The sequence below is a fragment of the Cyprinodon variegatus genome, unplaced genomic scaffold (assembly GCF_000732505.1).
Source record: "Cyprinodon variegatus isolate N-32 unplaced genomic scaffold, C_variegatus-1.0 Scaffold791, whole genome shotgun sequence".
NCBI classification, from domain to species: domain Eukaryota; kingdom Metazoa; phylum Chordata; class Actinopteri; order Cyprinodontiformes; family Cyprinodontidae; genus Cyprinodon; species Cyprinodon variegatus.
In genome coordinates, this window is record NW_015151244.1 from 110,586 (window position 1) to 133,494 (window position 22,909).

Here is a 22,909-nt window from a genome sequence, read left to right on the forward strand (position 1 = left end):
TTTTTTTTTTTTTTTTTTTTTTTTTTTTTTACACTGCTTGCATTAATTATGTTGAAAAATCCTTTTTTGTATAGATACACCAGCACCGATTTCGAGTTTTCCTTTTGCTCAGACCTACCGACTGTTCATCGGTCCATTGTTTTGGTTTTTTTTGTTCTTCTTAAGGACTACAATTTATAAAAACATATTTGCACTGAACTGTTTAATAAGAAAAAAATAATAGTAAAGTCCTGTCTCTATAAAAATAACAAGCCAATGTTCGAAAGAAACTGATGGCCAGATTAGCTTCTATGAAGGTCAATAGTTTCTTGCAATCAGGACAAGCCCAACATCTTTGGAACCAATTGAGATATTGACCTTATCTGCTTCGACATATTGGGAGCTTCAGATGTTGCTCTTTAAGCATGTGCAATGGCGATCAAAGAAAGAGGAATGGATCCACCATCCCCTGCAGTTGCTTTAATTGAAACTCAACACTGATCAACTTCAGCACTCGTCAGTCGCTGTGGTAATATCCCCCTGCTGAGTCAGTTGAGACTCAGTCATGCAAAAAAACAGGACTATGAAAACACGAACTGTTTGGTTTGGAAAAAAATTATACATAATTTCAGGATTGACTGAATACTGGACTGAAATGACAGTGGCTAAAGTTGATTACTGTTCTTGCTCATGTTGCTTTTTCAGCCATAGAAAACTGGTAAAAACTTAACACTTGGAAAGAAAAGAAATAACTGTAGCAGGCTGTGTCAGACCAATTCTGAACAAATCCCTTTATATTAAAACAGTTTCTACAAAGACTTACTGAATTATTTTGTGACTAAAACTTCCATTTGCATCTGTGAAACACTAACCCCTCTCTTTTAAATACAACAAAGCAATATTATTCAAATTAAACCCAGTCTCTGTCCAGACCATGGCTAATCACCAGTAGAAGATGACCTGAATGAAAGCAAAAATAGAATGAAACTAAAAGGATCACATTTCTGAGAGCCAAACTTGATTCCCGGGATTCCAAAACCAAAGTTTCAGCTTGTTTCTGTCTAGAGGCAGATTCTCCATTTTGGTACATTTGCTCTTTCAGCAGAAGTCTTTGAGGGGCTTTGCAGCTGCCTAGAGCCATGTCAACTTAATTGATGAGCTGGGCTTTGTTCTGTATTGGCTGACCAGCAGCAATCCTGACTATGTTGCCAAATGAGAGGTTGTGGGCAACAGCAGTGAAAAAAAACAAACAAACATGAAAAAGTAAACATTGATCTGATTTCCGATTCACCAGAACCTTACCTGGGCCAGGTTACAGTGATTGTTCACAACAAAATTTTAAATAAAATTATCAGACTTCTAAATCCCTAAACATCCTTGGAAAATTGTAATCTAACTAGCATGATTGGAAAATTATTTTCTTGACTTTTTTGGGTAATGGAGAACCAACTCACATGTGAGGACTAAGCTCATAGAAGTTCCTGTTGCGATACTCCTCCACTTTGTCTGGCGTGTAGATGGGAAGAGACCTATAAGGGTTCAGGGAGATCACCACACTGCCAATGTAGGTCTGGGAAGAAAACAAAGAAGTGTGAACTGTTAGATTAAGTGTAGGATATTTTAGGCTTTGTACAAACCAACCAAAGAGATACTAACCTCTTTTGTAGAGCCTTAGAAAAAAAAAATAATAATAAAAATAAAAAATGTATAAGAAGGCAGTGAGTCTTCTACTGCAAAGCTAAGTATTCACAGTCAGGTGTTGAGGCACGCAATGCCTAAAGTGAAACTGAGGCTGCGTTTCACTTACTTTGACATTGTGAAGTTAAAGGAATCTGCACTGGGCAGTAGTTTTCTGAGAATGTATCAGCAGCTCTGTGCAAACGGCATACAAATGCTGCCAATCTTTGATTACTTATTGTGTTTTACACTTCTGTTCTCCAAATATGTATATTCCAACTCCAAGTAAAGAACACTTTGCAAATAGCATTTTTAACTAAAATTTTCACTTTTTTCCCCACCCCAGCTTGTTTTAAACCTATTTTAATCCTGGCTATTGGATCAAATTTGATTTCTGGGGTTACCAAAGTATGTAGCCTATTTCAATATTAATTAGTAGTCAGCTACACATTAACTAGGGCCAATGATCTCCAGTTAACTTTAGTTTAAGACTTCTCATTTATCTATTACAAACATAAGCCTAATTTAACACCTTGATGTCCAGCATATTTTAATATAACTAAAACCAGTGCTCCCCCACCCCACAGTTTGAATTTATATAACAGAACTTTATGTAACGTCCAAACAGGTACAAAACAAACAGCCCTCGTCAGTGCCATCTGAAAGGTAATGTAACCAGCTATCATCTTCATCCTCCTACTCATAAAACGGTGCTCCAACAGCACTGTAAAGCATCAACCTGAAATATTCTCCTTGCTCTCCATGGTAATAGCTGTTGCATAAGCCACTCTGACATGAGTGGAGCATGGCCTTCCCTGTGGCAACACCACAGCCACCCACAGCCTCTTGTTCAACAGAACACCAGAGGCAGTGTGAGGTCTTTAAAAGTGCGGAGGATGTGTACAAGAGGAAAAGGCTCTGTGCAATGTCAATAAAAGTATGACATGTTAATGAGAGGCTTTCTTGACCAGAAGCAGAAATGAGGGAAGAACTAAAACTCTGAAGAGTTTATAGCCTGGGTAGGCTCACTGCAAGAACAGCTGGCATTAAATAAGATGATTGTTCTTCAAAACTGAAGAACAATCATGGTCTAGGTTTTCGCCTTTTCATATAAAAGGGTAAATAAATCTCTACATTTATTCTTTTGAAAGAATCACCGCTCTGCTCTAGATTAACGTGGATTTGAAGCTGCAAAAATAGAGCAGCTGCCCATTTCAGACAAGGAGCCAGTTCCTTTCAATGGAACCACTTTGACTAGAATTGTTGCAATCAGCTGGGACAGCCCAACCAACATGTCACTTCCCATCCAGTAAGCCAAACTTAAACAGAGGGGGTGGCTTCAGGTTCCAGCTCCCAAAAACCTACAACACTACAATAGAGTCGATTCCTTCCTATTACATCTCACCTATCACTATGCAAGGGACCAAAATATCTTGCCTGCTCATTCAGGCCAAAAATGACCCCAACGACTCCTTTTTCAGAGGCATAGGCCAGTATTGGGTATTGCAGGCCAACAACAACCTCAATGACTCCCAATTCATAAGGGATGGACCTGTTCTTTCGGTTCTATTTGCATGTTTTATAAGCAATAACAAGGTTTTTGTTGGACTCTAAAGCTTGGAACTCAGTGCTACTCCAAACATTTTGAATTGAAAAAGCTTCCCGGATGGTAAGCATAATGTCTTCAAACTTGAAAACGAAGTCTGGTAGTTTTTTTTATTTTTTTACTTTTTTGGAACCCAGGGGTTAGCATGCTTAATGCATCTGAAGGAATATCGACACCTCAAAAATGCATGTCAATGCATTTTTTCTTGGATATTTAATTTCTGTTCCTTGGTTTCAAAAATGAGGTCTGAAGTTATTGTATGATTAGTTTGGTCAAACTGCTAATTAAGCACAACAGAATAAAACACATTCAACAAAAAACAACCCAAACATTAGTCAAATACTTACATAGATCTCATTGTGGTCAAAACGCTTCTTTAGGTTTTCCAGAAAGGAGTCTTCAGACAGGGGCTCCAAGAGGACCATGTCCCCCACACCAATCATGTTGTCTAGAAGGGACGTTTTCACCTCCATCTTGGCTGCAGGTGTCCCCTCCTAAAGAAAAATACAAAGGAAACAGTATGTCATGGATTATATTAGTAAAAAAGGAACTCTATAGAGTTGTTTTATCAGAAAAAAATGTAGAGCTTGAAAGATTAAAATTGTATACAAACATTCAAAAACAACTTTCTATAAATGGATAGATACATGAATTAAAGGCAGCATTATATAATTAAGTCAAACCATAAACTAAGGCTGGGTAATTCATTTGCATCAATCCATTTGTTCGTTTACAAAATTAGGTTTTTGGAAAATCTTTTTTTTGTTGTTTTTTTTTAAACACTAACTCTTCTTGGGCTTCCATGGCTCAAAGTTATATCAATTCATCATTGTTCTCACATGTTTAACTGATATCTCACTGTCACAGACTTTAACCATCTAGTGTTACATTTTCACTGTTGTGAAACATTTTTGCTTTTAAAGCATGTTTCAGAGCTTGAATTCCATTTCCCCTTTAATTAAGGTCACCTTTCAGAGTGATTGAAATCCAAACTAGTTTTTGAAAGTAATGCATTTGATGAAATTTTAAGGGAAAATAAATACTTTGCAGATCAGCAATATAAGGAAGGCTGAACATAACTTTGGTCCGTTTTAATAATTTTGAGCTTTAATATAGACATGAAATGTAGGAAACCTTTCTCCATACACAGACTTTAGAGGCAACCGGACTACTGCGAACTGACAGAATAGACAAAGAGTTCTGGATAGGTGTCAAAGCATCTTTACCAGACCTGAGGGAAAGTCCTATTGCTTCCGATTTAAGCCCGTTTGGTCGTTTCCATGGTGGATGACTGGGAATTAACCAGGTAAAGCAACGATCCAAATACCTCGGTATAAATCTTGGTGAAAATTCAGTTAGATTTTCAAATGTCTCTAGGATCTTTATTGTTTTGCACTATGGACATTTCTGAAGAATTCAGTTTTAAAGCAGCAGCTGCTCAAACACCTTCCACCCATTACAGGTAACTAGTCATTGAGAACGGAATATAGTCTGTGGGAGGAAACACAAAAAAAAAAAAAGGGGGGCATATCCATACAGGAAGAAAAAACATTCTCATGCCCCTCTTGCAACTTGAATGAGGGCTCTAATTGATTTAAATCTTTAGGCCACATGCTAATTCAGGAGGAGTGACTCGATACAAACAGCTAGGCTTTCTTACAGACAATTTAACCAATTTAACCATCTGACTGTATGACATGACTCTGAATTCATATAAAACTCAGTTCAGTTTACTGTATTGATATTGCACCAATTAACACCTGTCATCTCATGGTACTTTACAAAGACCTCTAAAAAGTTAATTGGAAGATCTCAATTAGTATAAACTTAATTATTACCAGATAGTGAAGCAAGGTGCAACTGAAATCAGTTTAGAAAAGGAAAACTGAAGAAAAATTACAGCACATATTTCTTCCCCGTTTAAAGCAGCTATTTAATATTTTTGGCCAGTGAAAGGATCTGGAATGGTATGAGCCATGACAAAGATTGTGCTGGAGTTGGCAGTATTTGGCCCTGTGTTGCTGGCCATCTCCATTTTGAACTGTAATCCCATTGCTAAAGGGCTAGAGATAAGAGGGGCCCCAGTTATACTCATTGCCTCGATGCAGGGCTTTGCAACTAGGAAAAAAAAACAAAAAAAAAATCTACTGCCTACTACAGCAACAGACTATGCCCACAATCCAAGTAGATGAGGCTATAAAGTGGGCTCATGTCTCAAAACAGGTTGGCATCAAGTCAAAATATCTCCATCTATCCAGTAAATATCCAATATGCTAGAGGTTTCAGCATTTTATTTTATTTTATTGTCATTACACTGACAAGTACAGAGAAGTGAAATTAACTTTCTGCATTAAACACATCCCCTTAGGGAGCAGTGGGCTGTCATTGTGCAGCACCTGGGGAACTGTGTGGAGTTAAGGGTCTTGCTTAGGGACCCCGAGTGGCAGTCCGTGGGAGTGGGGCTTGAACAGAACCTCAGAATTCCACTCGCAATGCCCCAACCACTAGGCTGCAATGCCCACCACTTCCAGGTCTTACAAAATTTTTATTCACAAAACTGTATTGTTACTTAGAAGCAGAAAATAAAACTGCTAAAACCAATTAATTATTAAGTCAGGATGTTTTATGTATTCAAGGGAAAATGACTGAACAAAAGGGTAAACCCACAGAAAAAAAAAAAAGAAAAAAAAAAAGAATCCTCTCATGGCTCCCAAGGTGCATCTCTCTCTTACCTGTCAAGTTTTAGAAGCAGTTTAGAAACAGCATGATGCTCTGAAAAACGCAGACACCCTGCAAACCTTTCTACTTCGCTGTTCCCTCTGCATTCTGTTCTCCTGCTGTGTTCAGTGTTATTATCCCATAAAGAAGTTGTCCAGCTCTTAGTAGTACTCAGCAGTCAATTTCCAAAACTGCTTGCTCACTCAGCATGAAGGGGAAACTTTAAAATGTCTGGCTGAGCAAGTTCAGAGAGAACGGTGCAAATTATTTGCACTCATTTGCATGCAGGACATTTTAAATGACTTTAGAGATGCCAACAGTTTGATCTCTGCTCTGAAGAATCTGACTGGGGGGGTTGATATTTGCTTACTAGTCAACTTGTAGAAAGTGGTTCTTGCAGACTATGGTGCATCATGTCGGCTCTCGTGGCTTGGTGCCAAAACATTTCCAGCGATGCTCATGCCGCAAGCTGTTTTGGTTGCCTGTGCTGCACTTTTTAAAGCAAGCCAATGTTGTTAGTCAGTCAACAAGTCTCTGGGGGGATGAAACAGCGATCGGCTGCCCTGTAACATCACTGTGTTGTCTTTGTAATGCAGCTTCATAAATCTATTGCTGATGTTTCAGGCAAATCAGTTCCGTTTTCCATGCGAGATGCATTTTTAGCTCTTGACAGTATCATTATGAGTCGTGCAACTTCAGTACAGTTAGCACAGTACATGTAAATTTACTTAATTCTCATTTGTTTAATGACTTTCAGGGCTTCACATAATGTTTGCCCTAACTTGCATTGGCATAAGCAAGTCAGCCGATACCTAATTTTATTAGGAAGTACCTTGCAAACAAGGTATAGGTACGTTTTGACACCTAACATACAACTATGTAGTCTATTAGAATGTTCGCAATAGACCAGCATGAATTATGGCATTCTGCAATTACAATTATAAATCATGTTCTACTTTGAACAAATATTATAAAAAGGTGTGCATATGTCTACATTCAACCAACTTACTCTGAAAAAATTAGTTAGATTTTAGGTTTCAGACTCATGAAGCTTTGTCAATCTCTTTTGTCTACTTTTTCTTTCATCTTTTCTCTTTTGTCCTTCTAATTTCTCCTCTTCTACTTTTTTCAATTGAGTGTCCACATAACATGAATTATTCCCTATTTAAATCATAAAACAGTGTACATATATAAATCAAGCAGAGCACTATGGTGAAAGTGATGATGCTCCACTTCTGAGCCCCTCAAAATAACCACGAGCCTCTTGGTTACTTCTCCCTTTAATTGCATTCGTTTCAGACAGCCCTATCCAACTTGAGGGAATTACATTTGTGACATTCTTTTTCCATTCCCAATAATGGGTTCTGCAAGATGTTCAAAGATAAAGTTTTATAACCAGACCTTGGTTTAAGCTTCTTGACCACTTGGTCTGCTGGGTTCCTTGGTCTTCATGATGCTGCTTTTTCTCTAATGTCCTTTAACCACCTCTCCAAACTTTCAAGAATAGCCTGACTCATACTGTAAACACAACTACAGGTGGATTTAATATAGACAATTTATATATACACTCAAACCATAAAAAAAATAAAAGGTACAGAGTGCACATGCACAAGAGACTGAATAATATTAGAAATACAAAACTACACCACATTATTCTCCTTCCATCTTACAGGTATATACACTTCATGTTTGCCCTTCACATAAAAAGAGACATTGAAAGCTATGATGTTACAAAATTGAAATGTTTAAAGTGCACAAGTAATTCTGACAGCATTTTAGTGCACAGCTGCATGAGAAATAGCATGTCTGGTCTAGTTTCTGGTATAGAGAGGTGGGGACACAGCCAGCCCGACCCCCTTTCAGTAAAACAGAGGCTAAAGTTACTCTCTCATCCAGGGAAGAAACGAGTATGGATGTCTCCACAGTGTCATATCCATGCCCACCCTAAACACATGACATCTGTCTGGATCTTGGAAATCCTTCATCCCCCTCTGCCCCTAACCCACTAGCCCAGATTCAGAAGAGGCCTTCAGGCAGCCATAGACACAATCTCATTAATAAAAGTCGCTCCCTGCTGCTAAATCTTGGTCTGTGTCCAAAGTGCAAAAATGAGAGAAAACATTTGCAGCCATGATTTAATTCAACAGATTATCCCACTACTGATACAGACCAACATGGAAGACGACCTATATCATGTTAAGTCTTTCTGGGGATATTTCTCAAATGAGTGGCAAGGAAATCAATCTAATATTTTAGGGTTGTATAAAAAATGAAAAGACAGGCTTAAAAACAATTTAAAATATTCTTTTCCTGGTGGAATGATCAAACATACAGTTTCTAATTAATACATGGCTACAGTTATACATGTGAGATTTAATTATCCATATACCCATTTGTATTAATAGACACGTTTCCATCAACAATTTTTATGCACATTTTGAGGGATTACATTAGAAGATCTCCATGAAAACGGCAAAATTCAACTCAACTTTCCAAATTTCGCAAACGTTTTTACACTCGAGTTGGTTTTTGAGTTTTACAAAAAAAAAAAAAAAAAAAAGTGCATGAGAGGAGATGAAACATTTGTCAATGGATGGAAAAACTTCAAATTTTCTTCTCAACATTTTAAGAGTTTGATGAAAATTGCTGTGGATTTTGGAAACATGACTATTGCCCCTTAACCTGTAAGATCAGCTCTATGTGTTCTTCAATGTGTGTTTGACCTTCTTTTGGCATTATATTCAAGCAATTCTTTTGCCACTAAAGCATGGACGTAAAAGCATCATGCTGTGGGTTTGTTGTGTTGCCATTGGGGCTCATTTAAGCTAGATAAAGAAAGCAGGAACAATAACATTAAAGGACGTGTACCCCATTTTCTTCATACAAATAACCACTTGGATGGTAAAAAATTGACAAAACTTTTCCTGACATGAGCTCTTTAAAAAAAATAGAAAATACAAAGTTACTTGAAAGCCTACCTTTATTAATATAGTTTTATATGAATACAGAGTATGTAAACTTGTGATTATCTTTGTAATTTCTTCATCACTTGCTGAAATGAGTTCAAATCAGATTTACCCACATGGTTTCAGTTCAAACTAAAATTTGAATCCAGATTCATTGTTGCAGCAAACGTTTGGGTCAAACGGCCTTTTGACTGTGCATGCACGTCCCCCTATTTGAATCCCCCTTTCCAATCCCTGCCCTGATGCAGCAGATGGTTGTAATTTACACATCATTTAATTCTGGCACATTAAATCCTGACATGGATCTAAAGAGAGCCATTATGCACAGTTACAGTCGGAACCTTCTCACATAATCGGACTGTGGCGGCCGTCTATTGAAAGAAAGGGCGGTAGCTTGTGACGCTTTCGTGAGTACTGAAGATGTTTAAATGCAAAAATTCTGGCATGTTTCAAGATGGACTTCCCACATATCCTCTTCTTGCTCATTATTACGAGACCTCTTATTCTTACTGGTAAAATTGTCTGCATTTATTCATCCAAACTTTACTTACTTGGGCTCTACTCCCTCTCCACAGCGTGACGCTACATGTCGTGAGAGGGTCACGTCTGATCCTATGGAAAAGGATCTAATTTAGAAACCAATCCATACTCCCCACAGATTAGAGTACCATTTTTAGAGCCAAGTTGCTGAACTGGAAAATAAAATTACAACAGGGGTTTTTATCATATGAGGGCTGATTGCAGGACGGATCTGGGATTTCAAAACAAGCCACGGTGATGAACATGCTTCTGACCTAGATTTCAAAGCCAGATCAGGCTAGGGGGGAAAAAATAAAAATACCATTAAATGTACATGTATTATTAACAGGGTCTAGCATGTGACCACATGTTCATCGTTTCTGTCCTTCAGCACAGAGGACAATCAAAAGAAAGGTCAACAACCGTGCAAGCACTCGCATGCAAAACAGACCACTAAAAACAAACAAACCAAAAGCATAAGTCACTGGAGCAGCTTATGCTTGTTAGAATGAAAGTTCTTAATAAAAAGAATCTAAAACTGAAAGTTAATATATTTAGTGTAATCGACAAATCAAGCCTGCTGCTTTGGAGAACTAGAGCGATAAGTCTCCATCACACTACCTTAAGAGTGGTTGTTTCAGAGCCTGCCGCTGTGGGGAAAGAAGTGATATTAAAATCTATTAATCTGACGGTATTATTCTGGAAATCTACCGCAGATTGATGTGGCCTCGTCACACAGCAGAGGAGTCAAAACATCCTAGCAGCTGTCAGAGCTGGAGATTAAAGCCCGGTCTAACAGAGCAGCAACAGCACATGTGGCTGTGCCAAAGGGCAAGGCAGAGGTTTTAGGGAAACAGAGGCAAGGCTGGGACACCAAATGACAGGTGCTCCCTCATTCAGGTTCACTCAGAGGCAACTGAAAGCTCTTTTTGTAAGTTTCCTTTCAACACTTTGTATCTATCAGCCTTCTAAAATTGCCTTTGAATGCGAGTAAAATAAAATTGATGTTATTTTGGTATAAATTACCAAGTAATAATACAAAGTTCTATAAAAAAAAAAAAAAAAAAGGATTTGTCTCCTTCCTGCTGTAATGAACCATAGGTTTTAGCAAACAGTTCCATTTCACCAACCACATCAAGCTGTATTACTGTCAGAACAGAATCAAGAAATGACACCTATCAACTTAAGAAGGTTAAAAATCCTATTTATTGCTTTGTGCCTCGAGCAAACCATAACAGTGAGGCAACCCTAAAAAAAATTAATAAAAGCAGCTCAGTCCCATTGTCAAATGAAATGAATAATAACTCAAGATAATCATCTAAAGCAGACATATCAAACTCATACCAATTACGTATAAATTACGCTCGTTTTCTTCATTTCATTTACAAAGACCACAATGCAATATAAATTTATACACAATTTTTAGCCACTCCTGTGGTTTAAAAATTAAAAAATATGCCTCTATTATGGTATATGCTTTTTAGCTTCCAAGGGCTGGATAAATTGCTGTACAGTCTGGATTAAGCCTGTAGATCTTCAGTTGCAGCTTGATCTAAAGTAACTCATGTTTAACTTACTTCAGTTAAAGTCAGAGTTGATGACTTAAGTGCAAGTAGTGGAGTGGACAAAAATGGCATCTATGGGAGACCTATAGGCTAAAAACCACTGCAAGCAAAAGATCAAAGGCCCATCTTACATTTGCTAAAAAAAAAAAAAAAAAATCTTGATCACCCCAAACACTTTTGGATGACTTACTGGAATTGATGCAAATATGAATTCTGTTGTCTTGTAGAAAATCCTAAAGAGAAATGCCTGACCCTTAATATGTGCACTTGAGCTCAAACACATTTGGATTACTCTTGCAGGACCAATTGGAGAGGGAAAAAAAAAAAAGAAATTCGAGGACTTTCAAAAGTCTAGTCAAAGTCTGGCCTTTAAACCATACCAAGATGGCTTTTGTAACTTTAAATGGGCAACTCACTCTGAAGGAACCTCCAATGCAACTGATTTAAAGATTTCATGTGGTGTTACCTTTTAATAGAGAACTTTGAAAGTTTAAATTATTTTCCATAATAAATCAAGTATCTGAACATTTCAATGTGTGTTTAAGCCATTTTTGTCAAATATATATAAAAAAAAAAAACTTTGATATCAGAAATATGCAATGGGGAAAAGAACAGAAAAGGTCAAATTTGTAAGAGGGTAAATCATGGGATATAAATAAACGCATGAAGGTACTTTTTTTTTTTTTCTTGTTGGGTCTGCATCTGCATAATTCAAACACAAAGTAAGCAATATTAAAAAATTTGTTAAAAATCAGGAAAAGAAAACTTAAGTCAACAAAATAATAGAACAGAAGTATGATGGGGGTAAAAAAAGAAAAAAAACCTTCAACTTCCCTATGCTTATAAAAAACAATAAAGCAGAAATGATTCTATTTTAAACATGTGGGACTGAAAACATGTTGCAACCAAAATATCTAATATTTAGCTGTGGGACAGAGTAAACTAGTGCGACCAAAATGTCTTCCCCTTTTGCCAGTAAGCTGTCATACCACAAAACAATCCAAGCAGGTCAAACACAAATCCACCCAAACAAACAGTTCTTTAATTACAAAGCACCTCAACATGCACACACTGCTCAAGTTTCACACATCATAGATACCAATCAAGATAAGCTAAATGAACCAGCTAAGCATGTTGAATCTGAATGAAGAAGGTGTCATTGCGCAAATGGTAAGGAGAGCATATTTAGTGAAACCGGAATGGAAAATAACTTCAGCCTTCAGGATGATGTCATGGTCTTCAATGGCACTAAAGTTAAGCCACAAGTCTGGCCCTCAGAACAGAGAAGTCCACTCAAATACATTTATCCCACTATTCCAGTTCATGAGATGGAATAAAGCAACCCCAGCATGGTCTTAACCTACTCCATCTGATTTTAACTGTTTTTTTTAGCGTTTCTGGTAGCAACGTTGCAGGAAACTACTGAGGCCGTTTGAATCTTTACAGCCTACATTCCATCTAACATATGTAAAAAAAAATGTCCTAAACAAACAGTACGTACTGCTACTGTTCCTGCTTTTATCTTGCTCCTTTTTAAATCACTTTAATCATTCTTCTACAACTTTAGTGATTAAAACTGAAGTCAAATTTCCTGTTTGTGGACACAAACTTGGCTATTAAAATCTATTCTTATTCTGAAGTATATTTTAGCTGTCCATTTTCAAAGAACTTTGATAATCCAAAGACAATTATTAATAATCACACTTCTCACAGGTCAGTTAAGGATTGGTCTATACTTTAAAGCTCACCCTTTTACAAATACAAAAATTTCTAATTATAGATTACGCTTTTTCTTTTTTTCCAAGTTCATATGTTCTCGGAACTCGTCATTAGTAGACCAATACTTCCTGTTTCTCTAGGCAAAAATATGACATGATGGAGAGGAAGTTTTTTTTTTTGTTTTAGTTCACTTAATTAGGTGGTTTGGGGAATGTGCAAATATCGTCGATCCATTTTTTTCCACTTTATTTGTTACATCTAATGAATCCCCTAAGCTGACTGTAGTAAGGGAGACATCTTTGGACTACACTGAAATGAGGTGGCGGGCATGATACTTTGCCAGTGAGCAGCGCGCTTGTGCTCCGAGGAGGTTGTAAGTACCCGGTTTGATCCCCACAGCCTCCACTCTGGGTTCCTGAGTAAAACGCTTAACCCCACACTGCTCTCTCCGTGCTCCACACAAAGGCTGCCCACTGCTCCCCAAGAGGATGGGTAAAAATGCAGAGAGTGAATTTCCCCATTGCGGGACAATAAAGGGATTTACATTACAATGATACAAGTCAGTTGGGTGACAGCATGGACCTTGAACTCAGGTGTATTTAGACTTTTGCGACTTCACAGTTAGGCAAAGTTCACATCCTAATGGAGAATAAGTTGGGTTGGAATTTTGGAAATAAACTATTAAAGAAATCAACTTTCTTCTGAAACAAAACTACAAAATAGATATGAAAAAAGTACCAGGGTGCCTTTGTGCAGCCCTCTGAGGCACATATGGTACACATACTAACACTTACAGGAGTGAATTGAAAGAGCAGCTGTGCTGGGCCTGACCAAGCAGAGAGAAAGAGGGAAAAAATGAATGTATGTACAGTATTCATACTGTGGCTCCCAGGGGATGAGAAGGAGGTGAAATGTAAGCAGTTAAGCTGACTTTGTGGGAAACATCCAGAGTTGCAATGCACAGTGAACAGTTCCGAGACTTAACTCAGAAAACATGTGCATCCTTTTATTTAAATCAGGAGTTTGAAATAAGCTAGATCCTGATGTGTCTTAGTGTGGATAAGTTGCTGTGCTAAGAGGGCTACCAATTCTTTCTCACTTCAGAGTTGCTTTTTCTGTGTTTACACAGGCATAACACAAGCCACACACCCCACTACACAGACTGACAAGTGCAAACACTATTCATCACCATGGCATTGGTGGAGGGACTTTGATCCTCTATACACCCTGCTCCACACCACAGCACGTCACCCCACAGTACGTCACCCCACAGTGTTCCTGATGGGGTTTTTGGCACACTTAACAATACTGCAGCAGATCCCTGCACACAGCCTGAAAAGCTCCCACAGAGTGAAACTACTATCAACCAGTTCAACATGCTGCCCCTCTTCCAGCTGAGCTAAATGATTGTTACCACCCCCTTTCCTCTCAACAGCTTCGATGGCTTGCTACCTTTCACAGTCACACAACATCAATGTTTGTTTGATCGGCATGCGTAATAAAGTTCCCATCTGGTTTCCCAGTGGTAAAGCCTGCCAGTAGAGGCGGAACATAGTTTCTAAACCCACCGAGCTAAGACGAAACTTACTAAGTGAATCATTTTCATTTTTTTTTTTTTTTTTTACTTTCTTCTTTGAACTTGAATCACTAGAACAAGAGACACTCCATGCTTGGAAAAACAATTTTGAGTATACATGCTTTCCAAACCACAGTGTAATGGGAACAATTAAAACAGTAAAAGAGGAAAACGATTTGTAATATTATTGCTACACTCACACCAGACCTGGAATGGTTTTTTTCCTCTCACAGGACATCATTCTTTTACTGTGACTAACAAGTCTGGATCCTACAGTAGAATCCAGGTCAACCCATCATGGGCAAAATGTAGAGGTTTCCCCTCAAACAGAAGAATAGTTTTATTCATACTGAGCAGTGACTAATTTTAAAAAGCAGCATGAGAACTCAAAGCAACAAGCCAGACCGCTTCGTATAAGTCCAAACTAACTTTTGGATGCTAGAGAAACTCATGTTGGTGAAATCACTAACTGCTTAGAGAAATCAAAGAGTTCAAGTTATACATCTGGTTTTAAACTTATCCTCTTTTCCCCCTTTTTAGGTTGTAAGTTTTGACAATTTGTTATAGATTTTCTTGTATTGCCATCACATAACCCCTCCATCCTATCAGGGTTCTATGGTTGATGTCCATGTAAGGTTTTTTTTTTTATAGCAGCTAGACACAAATCTTGAAACTTTTTTCAGTGTTTGAGACTTTTGCAACAAAGTGAAAGTATGGTTTGCTTTGAATTTACGTTCTTCAGCAAGTTGATAGAGCAGCTGCCAACTAGCCTGGCTCTGTGCAATACTGTCTGGTTAAACACCATTGACTCCGGCCAGATCTTGCAGGTCCAGTCACAGTGCCGGTGGTGGCGTCACTCACCTCCAAAGTTACCCACAATGCAACAGTGCTCCAATTTTTTTTTTTTCCAGCTTTTTTCTTGTCAATACATTTTCACAAGAACAGAGCAACAAAATTCACTCTACATTTAACCAATCCCCTTGGGGAGCAGTGGGCTGCCACTGGGTGCAGTGTGAGGTTAAGGGTCTTTGCTCTGGGACCCAGTTTGGCTGTCTGTGGGAGTGGGTTTCTGACTCACAACCTCAGGATTCCAAACCTACTAGGCTGCCACTCCCCCAAAATTAAGGACTTCCTCAAAGCTCACTTTCTATACTTTTTTTTTTAGGCAAAACCCATCAAAAATCATTCACTGGAGTTTCTTTGATGGTTTCATGTATTTCATGGAATGCAAAATTACAAAAACAGAGCAAATCGCTTGGAGTATTAGCATCATATCTGTAGTTATGTGATTGGTTCTAACCTAATGATGCTGACCCAATTAGATCCGCTTTTGAAATTTAGCTCTACCAGCTCTATACCTGGCTAGCAGCAAACTCCTCCCAACCACCAAAACTAAAATCAGACCCAATTCCAAACCACCCCCTATGAAATCCCCAATTTTTGACTTTATGTCAGTTTGACGAAGATGCAGCAAACCAGCGGAACTTGCATTTAAATGCACGCGTCAAATTCCAGTGAGTCTTTACTGATGCAGACCTGCGTTTTAAGGGCTGAATGGTCCTTAGGGTTAGTCCTTGGGGGCCTGTTAAGGATTGGACCTAAGACTCAGCAGCAAACCCTGCCTGCAGTCAGAGAGAGGAGAGACTTCCCTCCATTTCCCCATTTCAAATGAGTCACAATTGCACAAAGTTTCCACTGATCCTCCCGATCCCTACAGCAGGATGTAAATATTTACAGTTTTTTGGAGTTTTTTTTTCTTCCTGGAAACTGTTGCAATAAATGGATCCCTCATCATTTCATTCATGAACAGCCTTATAAACGATGTATGTCTCTGTTAAGTTGAGATTGATAACACACGATTAGTTTATGTAGTATTGGTTCATATAAAGTCCTTTTAAAAAATTCAATTTAAAAAACATTTGGTGTCCGTTTAAAATCAACTTCTGTGTTGCCAATGTTGATATTTCCATCTGCTATGGTTGGTTTGAAGCATTACCAAATATACAAATCAAGAGATGACATCCTCTATAGCCTTGTACAGTAGGACAGGCTATAGAGATTTTCCTTACTGAAGAGTTGGCAACAGCTATCAAAACTACGAAGTACATTTTGGTCAATAAACGCATCAGCAAAGCATTTATAAACATGCAACCTTTGACTCAATTGATAAATAAAATTCTAAACTTGGCTATACATGCTTGGATGTATATTAAGGCATTGCCATCATGTTCTTATGCATCCAGACTGTTCAAATAAGTTGAAAACTTTTGGAACCTTAAAAAAGAAATCTTAATTGGTTCATCTCATAAACCTAAATGTGTCAAAAGTCAAGCATTCACCAATGCTAGGTGAAAAGTTCAGTTATTGTGCATGCTGTGATGTCATACATTCAAATAAACACAAAGCAGCATTGGTTGAATGAGAAGGAAGGATTCCCCTTCATAGAGCTTTAAAATGACGAATAAAATAAACCCAACAAACTTTGTACTTCCTGAAACTCCACTGTGGAAATCCAGATGTCATTGGATGAATTTGGTCATCATTATACATTGATGGTGAACAAACTAAAAAAAATAAATAAATGCAGCTTGTACCTTTAAACTTGTGAACTGCTAATCGCATCATTTGCACAATACCCGCCCACACGCAGTAGGGTATATAAAACAAACAGGCATAATGTAACTTTTCAGATCTGTTCCTCCATACGAACCTCTCATATCCAACAAACTCTCACACGTTATTCTATTGGTGCAGTTAAAATGTGAAACTATGTGACAGTTTGTAAAGAGCGCTTGAACGCGCCTCAAATTGCTTTTGCTCACAGATGTTGTCAATTAGCGACCATGAACACAACTTCTGCTGCAGCGCTCTAAGGGCCCCCAAAAGCTCAATTAAATCATTCATATTTATGATTTTTAGCTAAAAATGAACTAACTCTTAAAGAAATAAAGGAAAACGAGAGAACCCCCAAACTATTATAAAAAAGATGAGAAATAAATGAAAATAAAAAAAAGAAATAAGCAATCCAATGCCACTCGAAAGTTAACTTCTGAGGAAATGTGAGAATTCACTTTGCAGAAAATAAGACAAAGTTAGACTCAAAACATAAAAACTATTTCAGTCAGCCGTTTATCCAGCTCACCTCGCTTTATCTCTGAAGAGGTTGCTCCTTGTCTTAAATCCAATCCGCGGACAAAACTATGATCCCGGGGTGATTGTCCAACTCTGGAGTGGACTCCCCAAGCCTATCCCGGCTGTTTTTGGCTGAACTTGAGCTGGATGAGGCTGAAAGCGGCTCGCTCATCCGGATCTCAGCGCACTGACTGGAGCTCCTGATGGATTGGAGAGCTCACCAACTGCCGGGCGCAGGGAGTGGCTGGAGCGCGTCTCTGGGTTTGTCCCAGAGTCCCTTAATCACCTCCTGAGCTGGAGGAGGAGGAGGGGGGAGGCTTGTGATGCATTCACGTACTGTCGAAAAAGTGTCGACTTTTTTTTTATTTTTAACAACTATTCACAATACGCTTAAGAACTTTAAATATAAACTTTATTTTTATGCAGCCATTATCTGTAAATTAATTAAATTCAGTTTATTTCTATAGCGCCAATTCACAACACATGACATCTCGAGGCACTTTACAGTTAACCAGATCATACAGTCAAATTGATTCAAAGTTTTCTATCTAAGGAAAACCAGTTGATTGCACCCTCCCACTAAGCATGCTTGTAGTGACAGTGGAGAGAAAAAAACTCCCTTTTAACAAGAAGAAACCTCCGCAGAACCAGGCTCAGTGTGAGCGGCAGGCCGACTGGGGTCAGAGTATAATTTGAGGGTTAATTCTCTAAACCATATTATACAAATGAATTATTCACAAATTTATCAACTCTTTTCTGTTATAATTTCCAGTGACAGCTAGACAGTAAGATAAACAACATGTAAGCAAAAATAGTGTTTATGAAAACTTTTTTGAGACAAAAAAATGGCTTAATTAATTAGGATATGCTTAATAACTGCTTGAAGATTATAACTTACTTAAAATCTGACAAAATATGTTCCAATTAATTAATTACGATTCATTAAAATTACAAATTAAAGGTGCATATTTGACTCAGTTTTAGCCTCATATGGTACAAGTCTGATGCATTTCATTGGAAATGCTGGAAGCAATCACAATTATTTTGAAAAAAAAAAAAAAACAAGCAAAACAAAATGTTTAAATTGTTTTATAAGTTAAATCACAATTTTGGTTTAAATCAAAGAGCTGAGAAAAAATACAAACGGACAAAAGACACACACAAACACAAAAAAACACAATCGTAGCTAAATATAGAAATATAAACATAGATATTAGTCTTCCACTTGTAAAAAGCTAATGTATAACTAGCTCGTCTCTATGGGACTAATTCTGAAGGAAAAAAAAGTGTTCATTGTTATGTTGCAACCTTTGGCAAATGAGTCATAAAGTGGATGATTAAACGTGTTTAGTAATACTTTGCGGTGGTACAGTGTTTTACATAAGCCTGCCTTACATATCCTGCATTTTTTAGGGTATATTAAATAGTTTGCTTTAGACTGTATAGCCCTAAAATGTTTTGGGAAGTTCCTAAAATGTTAAATTTACGAGGTGAGTCTGAACGCAGCATTAAAGTTTCCTCTGGAACCCACATGGGCAGATCCTCCATTCATCATCCCAGCCGGCAGCACAATACCCCCCTCCTGTGTCATAATTTTTCCATCGCAGCAACTTGCTGATTAACTGTCTAATCACGTTAGCTTAGCTTAGTTTCAGGAGGTAATACACAGGGCTGCAACATGTGCTTCACATTTATGTGTGAGGTTCTCCGTTTATTTATGAAGCTAATTTCTTCCATTACCTGTTCGTGTTTTACAGGCATTAAAAACAGTTGAACTACAGTTTGTAAATACGGCTAAACATAAGTAAATAAATCTGATCACACAGCTATCAGTGGAAAGTTGAACATCTTGGTGTTGGGACGGGTAGCGGACACGCGCATGCGCACTGACAGCTACCGTTATACCCCTTTCCTGTACGTCGAGCTTCGGTACAGTTGTACCATATTTTTTCCAATTGGCTGTTTTGATCCAAAAAGGGATTTCGGTGAGTTTTCTGGACTTCCATTTTGTCTTTTAATCGACCAGTGCTTACATGTTTATCAGTAAGGCGAATATCCGCCATAAACACCAATGTTAGCTAAACAGGCTCTAAGCTAGCTGCTGATATTTCTGCATTAAAGAGGTTCAACGTTCACTTTTTTATTTACCTCCTTGTTATTTTTATCAGACCTTGGTTTTATATTTTGAATGATAAACATCTTGTCTTAAAGATCCACTTCTTATCCAGCGACAAAGCTTGCTTTTGTTTTGTTGTTAACAACAAGGGAAAAAAAACAAAACAAAAACAAATGTGGCTCCGTTGCTTTGATAGCTTATTTTAGGGATTTAAGCCTATTTTTAAAGGTTTATAAACGCCTCTTAAAGTTGTAGATCAACAAACGTGACTGCGGGTAATGCGTGCTCTCTGTTGGTGTATTTTTATTTGGTTATAGCTGAGTTTAACCTGACTTCTTGTCTTCCAGAGTGTCTTTTATGAGTAATCAAAGGCAACAGAAGCCTACGCTAACAGGCCAGCGTTTCAAAACCAGAAAAAGAGGTAAGATTACAGTTTATTACAGTTCACATCTCAATTTTATCGTTTTTTTTATAAAGTATTTAGAAAACAGATCAATTTTATGCCTATTTTAGATTTACAAGTCTTGAAATATGAAATTTACATAGTCTGATTCTGCATAAGTTTCTGATTCTGCATAAGTTTGATAGTAGGAATATATATATATATATATATATATATATATATATATTCCTACTTCCTATATATATATATATATATATTATTATTATTATTATTATTATATTTTTTTGTCCAACTCATTGATTGGTCGGGTTTCTGAGCTAATATAGAAGATCCTACACATGTATTGATACTCATGNACAGCCAATCAGAGAGAGAGAAGGCGGAACCTAAGGCAGAACAACCAATGAGAGTGGAGTTAAACAGCGCAGCACAGTTCCATGCGCTGCTACATGAAAGAGACAGGAGAGACCAGGCAGAGGAGCTGCGAGAGGAAAAGAAGCTGCAACAACTACTGCTGTAAATTATAAACATGCTGCTCACATCCAATTATTGGTCGGGACAATTAGGTCGGTTCAACATTTTGGTAGGGACATGTCCCTATGGTCCCTATGCAAACCTACGCCCATGATATATATATTCCTACTTCCTATATATATTATTATTATTATTATATTTTTTTGTCCAACTCATTGATTGGTCGGGTTTCTGAGCTAATATAGAAGATCCTACACATGTATTGATACTCATGAAAACTTTTTTAAAGGTTCCTTCAACCATTAAAAAAAAAAAAAGTTATTGTTTCTGTGTGTGGAACCTAATGATGAACATGATCAAGCTGCCCTAATCCGTGTCAATTAGAAAAGGAAGAAATCTGAAATGGATAAAATTGTGTTTCCCCCTTTCTTCATATTTTAATTTTTTTAGTTTGTTTTTTTTCTTAATGGCAAGATAATAAAACTAGCCCAGGTAAAAGATGTGTGAATGAATTTGCCACATACGTTGTTGTCGTATTGTCAAAACTTTGTATCTAATATTTTGTCTAGATTTACTATTTATTTTATTCCTGTTAACAGGTTGGCTCATGCTGTCAGAGTGTTAGTCACCTAACACTGTGCTGGTTCTACTTGAATGTGATGGAAGCAAATTATTATTATTTTTTTTTTTATCTTTTCCCCAACTTATTCATTGTAAGCCATATTGCCTATATTTCTATAAGGTATGTGGCTGTATCTACATAATTACCTCTTGGGGTAAACAGAGGATTCTAATTCTGATTATTTCATCTCTTGTTTTTAAGTTTGTTTTAATTAGTGCTAAGAGGATCTGTATGCGTTATCCTGACTGTTTCCTTGTATAATAACAAGCATCTTTAAACTTCACTGTCCTTCAGCTTGTGCTACAGCTAATATTTGGTGCTCATAGTCAAAAACATATTTAAAAAAATAATAATAATTCAGTGTTTGGACTGATAGGATCTAGATGCATGATGAGAAATCTGAATGACTACTGTGCCTGGAAAAGGCTGTAGAGCACTCCAGTAGTGCCTTTCAGTTTGAGATCATTCCCAGATCCAGTTTCACACAGGCAGAGCATTATTTTTGAGCTAGCAGTCAGGCTGCTTCCCAAATTTCCATACTATCATCATTCATAATATCCTTGAGATTTTTTTTTTTTCATATATCATTGTTACTTATTAAATAAAGTAATATCTACAGCCATCTTTCAATATGGAATTGGGTGATATGGATTAAAAATCTAAACTTGGATTTTATTTATTGATTTTTATTTCATTTGTTTTTTTCTACCAATTCAAATTCAATGTGATTCCAAGGATGGGGTTGGTTTAAAAAAAAAAACAAATTTTCCAAAAATTAAATCTTCATAAAACTTCATAAAATTTGAGTAATCAATTTATTTTATTGGGTGCAGTTTCTGGGCAAAAAATAATATTGTTGTGGACATAAGGATACTGGTAGATATAAACTAATAAAAGTGCCTCATAGAATGTCGGATCATGTAGATTAGTAGGATTATGTCATAGTCATTGATTTCAAATGTGACATGCAAACAAAATAATTAAAGGAACTGCTTGAAAAGGGCAAATTGGGAATAGTTATTAAAACTGAGAAAACTGACACAAACAAAAACAAAAGTGGTTTAAAAGTATAGATTGGCATATAACTGAATTACTTTAGTTGGTGAATTTTTGATGAATGCGGTCCCTTTAGGTTTTATGAATAAAGTAAAAATCATTAGTTCATTTACTTTACCTGCTGTTCTAAAGAGGTTGGCTAAATTAAGCTCAAGTACATTTCTGTTTTTTGTTTTTTTTCCCTAGATGAAAAAGAGAGATTTGACCCGTCCCAATTTCAGGAAAGCATTGTGCAAGGTCTAAATCAAAGCGGCTCTGATTTAGAAGCTGTTGCAAAGTTCCTTGATGCATCTGGTGCCAAGCTCGATTACAGGCGATATGCGGAGACCCTGTTCGACATCCTGGTGGCTGGAGGAATGCTCGGTGAGAAAGCTTGACATTAAATATTTTTGCTTGTTTCAGTCTACCTGTTTGAACCTATTTCAAGCTAGAGCTGGATAATATTCCAGTGTTATATACTGAGATATAACTTGATTCAATATCTGTGAATTCACTTTTAAACACACTTTCAAAATTTTAATATGCAAAATGTTTTTCCATGTTCCACTTTGGGGGAGGATCACTGGGCCAATAGAGGTAGGAGAGAAGGCAAGCTCAGACAGGAGCAGCAGGAGAGCAGCCAGACTGACTCTCACAGGGCCTATTGTTACTTCATTGTAATTTTCATCTGATTATATTTTTATTTTATTTGTCCAATATGCCTGACTGGGCGATTTAGGACTAAAATATATTCATTTAATTTTCTTTTTATGAAGATTAGAATTTTAGAAATTCCAGTTGT

At 37.2% G+C, this 22,909-nt stretch overlaps 2 protein-coding genes across 15 annotated transcripts in view; one reads left to right on the forward strand and one right to left on the reverse strand.

Annotated features, from left to right (window-relative positions):
* Positions 1 to 17,712, reverse strand: part of myo1b (myosin IB) — a 68,453-nt gene extending 50,741 nt beyond the window's left edge. For 5 of the 12 annotated variants that reach the window (XM_015396347.1, XM_015396346.1, XM_015396345.1 and 2 more), the window contains exons 1-2: positions 3,610 to 3,752; positions 1,434 to 1,549 (exon numbers count right to left, since the gene is read on the reverse strand). In XM_015396347.1, the coding sequence (XP_015251833.1) occupies positions 1,434 to 1,549; positions 3,610 to 3,735 (242 nt within the window). In that variant the 5' untranslated portion in view covers positions 3,736 to 3,752. Of the gene's footprint in view, positions 1 to 1,433; positions 1,550 to 3,609; positions 3,757 to 17,467 lie in introns of those variants that run through there. The other 7 variants (XM_015396344.1, XM_015396336.1, XM_015396337.1 and 4 more) reach the window with 2 other exon arrangements.
* A 1,496-nt stretch (positions 17,713 to 19,208) lies between these two features.
* LOC107098582 (basic leucine zipper and W2 domain-containing protein 1-A-like) overlaps positions 19,209 to 22,909 on the forward strand; it is a 19,924-nt gene continuing 16,223 nt past the window's right edge. The window contains exons 1-3 of one of the 3 annotated variants that reach the window (XM_015396330.1): positions 19,209 to 19,442; positions 19,921 to 19,994; positions 22,315 to 22,491. In XM_015396330.1, the coding sequence (XP_015251816.1) occupies positions 19,931 to 19,994; positions 22,315 to 22,491 (241 nt within the window). In that variant the 5' untranslated portion in view covers positions 19,209 to 19,442; positions 19,921 to 19,930. Of the gene's footprint in view, positions 19,443 to 19,920; positions 19,995 to 22,314; positions 22,492 to 22,909 lie in introns of those variants that run through there. The other 2 variants (XM_015396329.1, XM_015396331.1) reach the window with 2 other exon arrangements.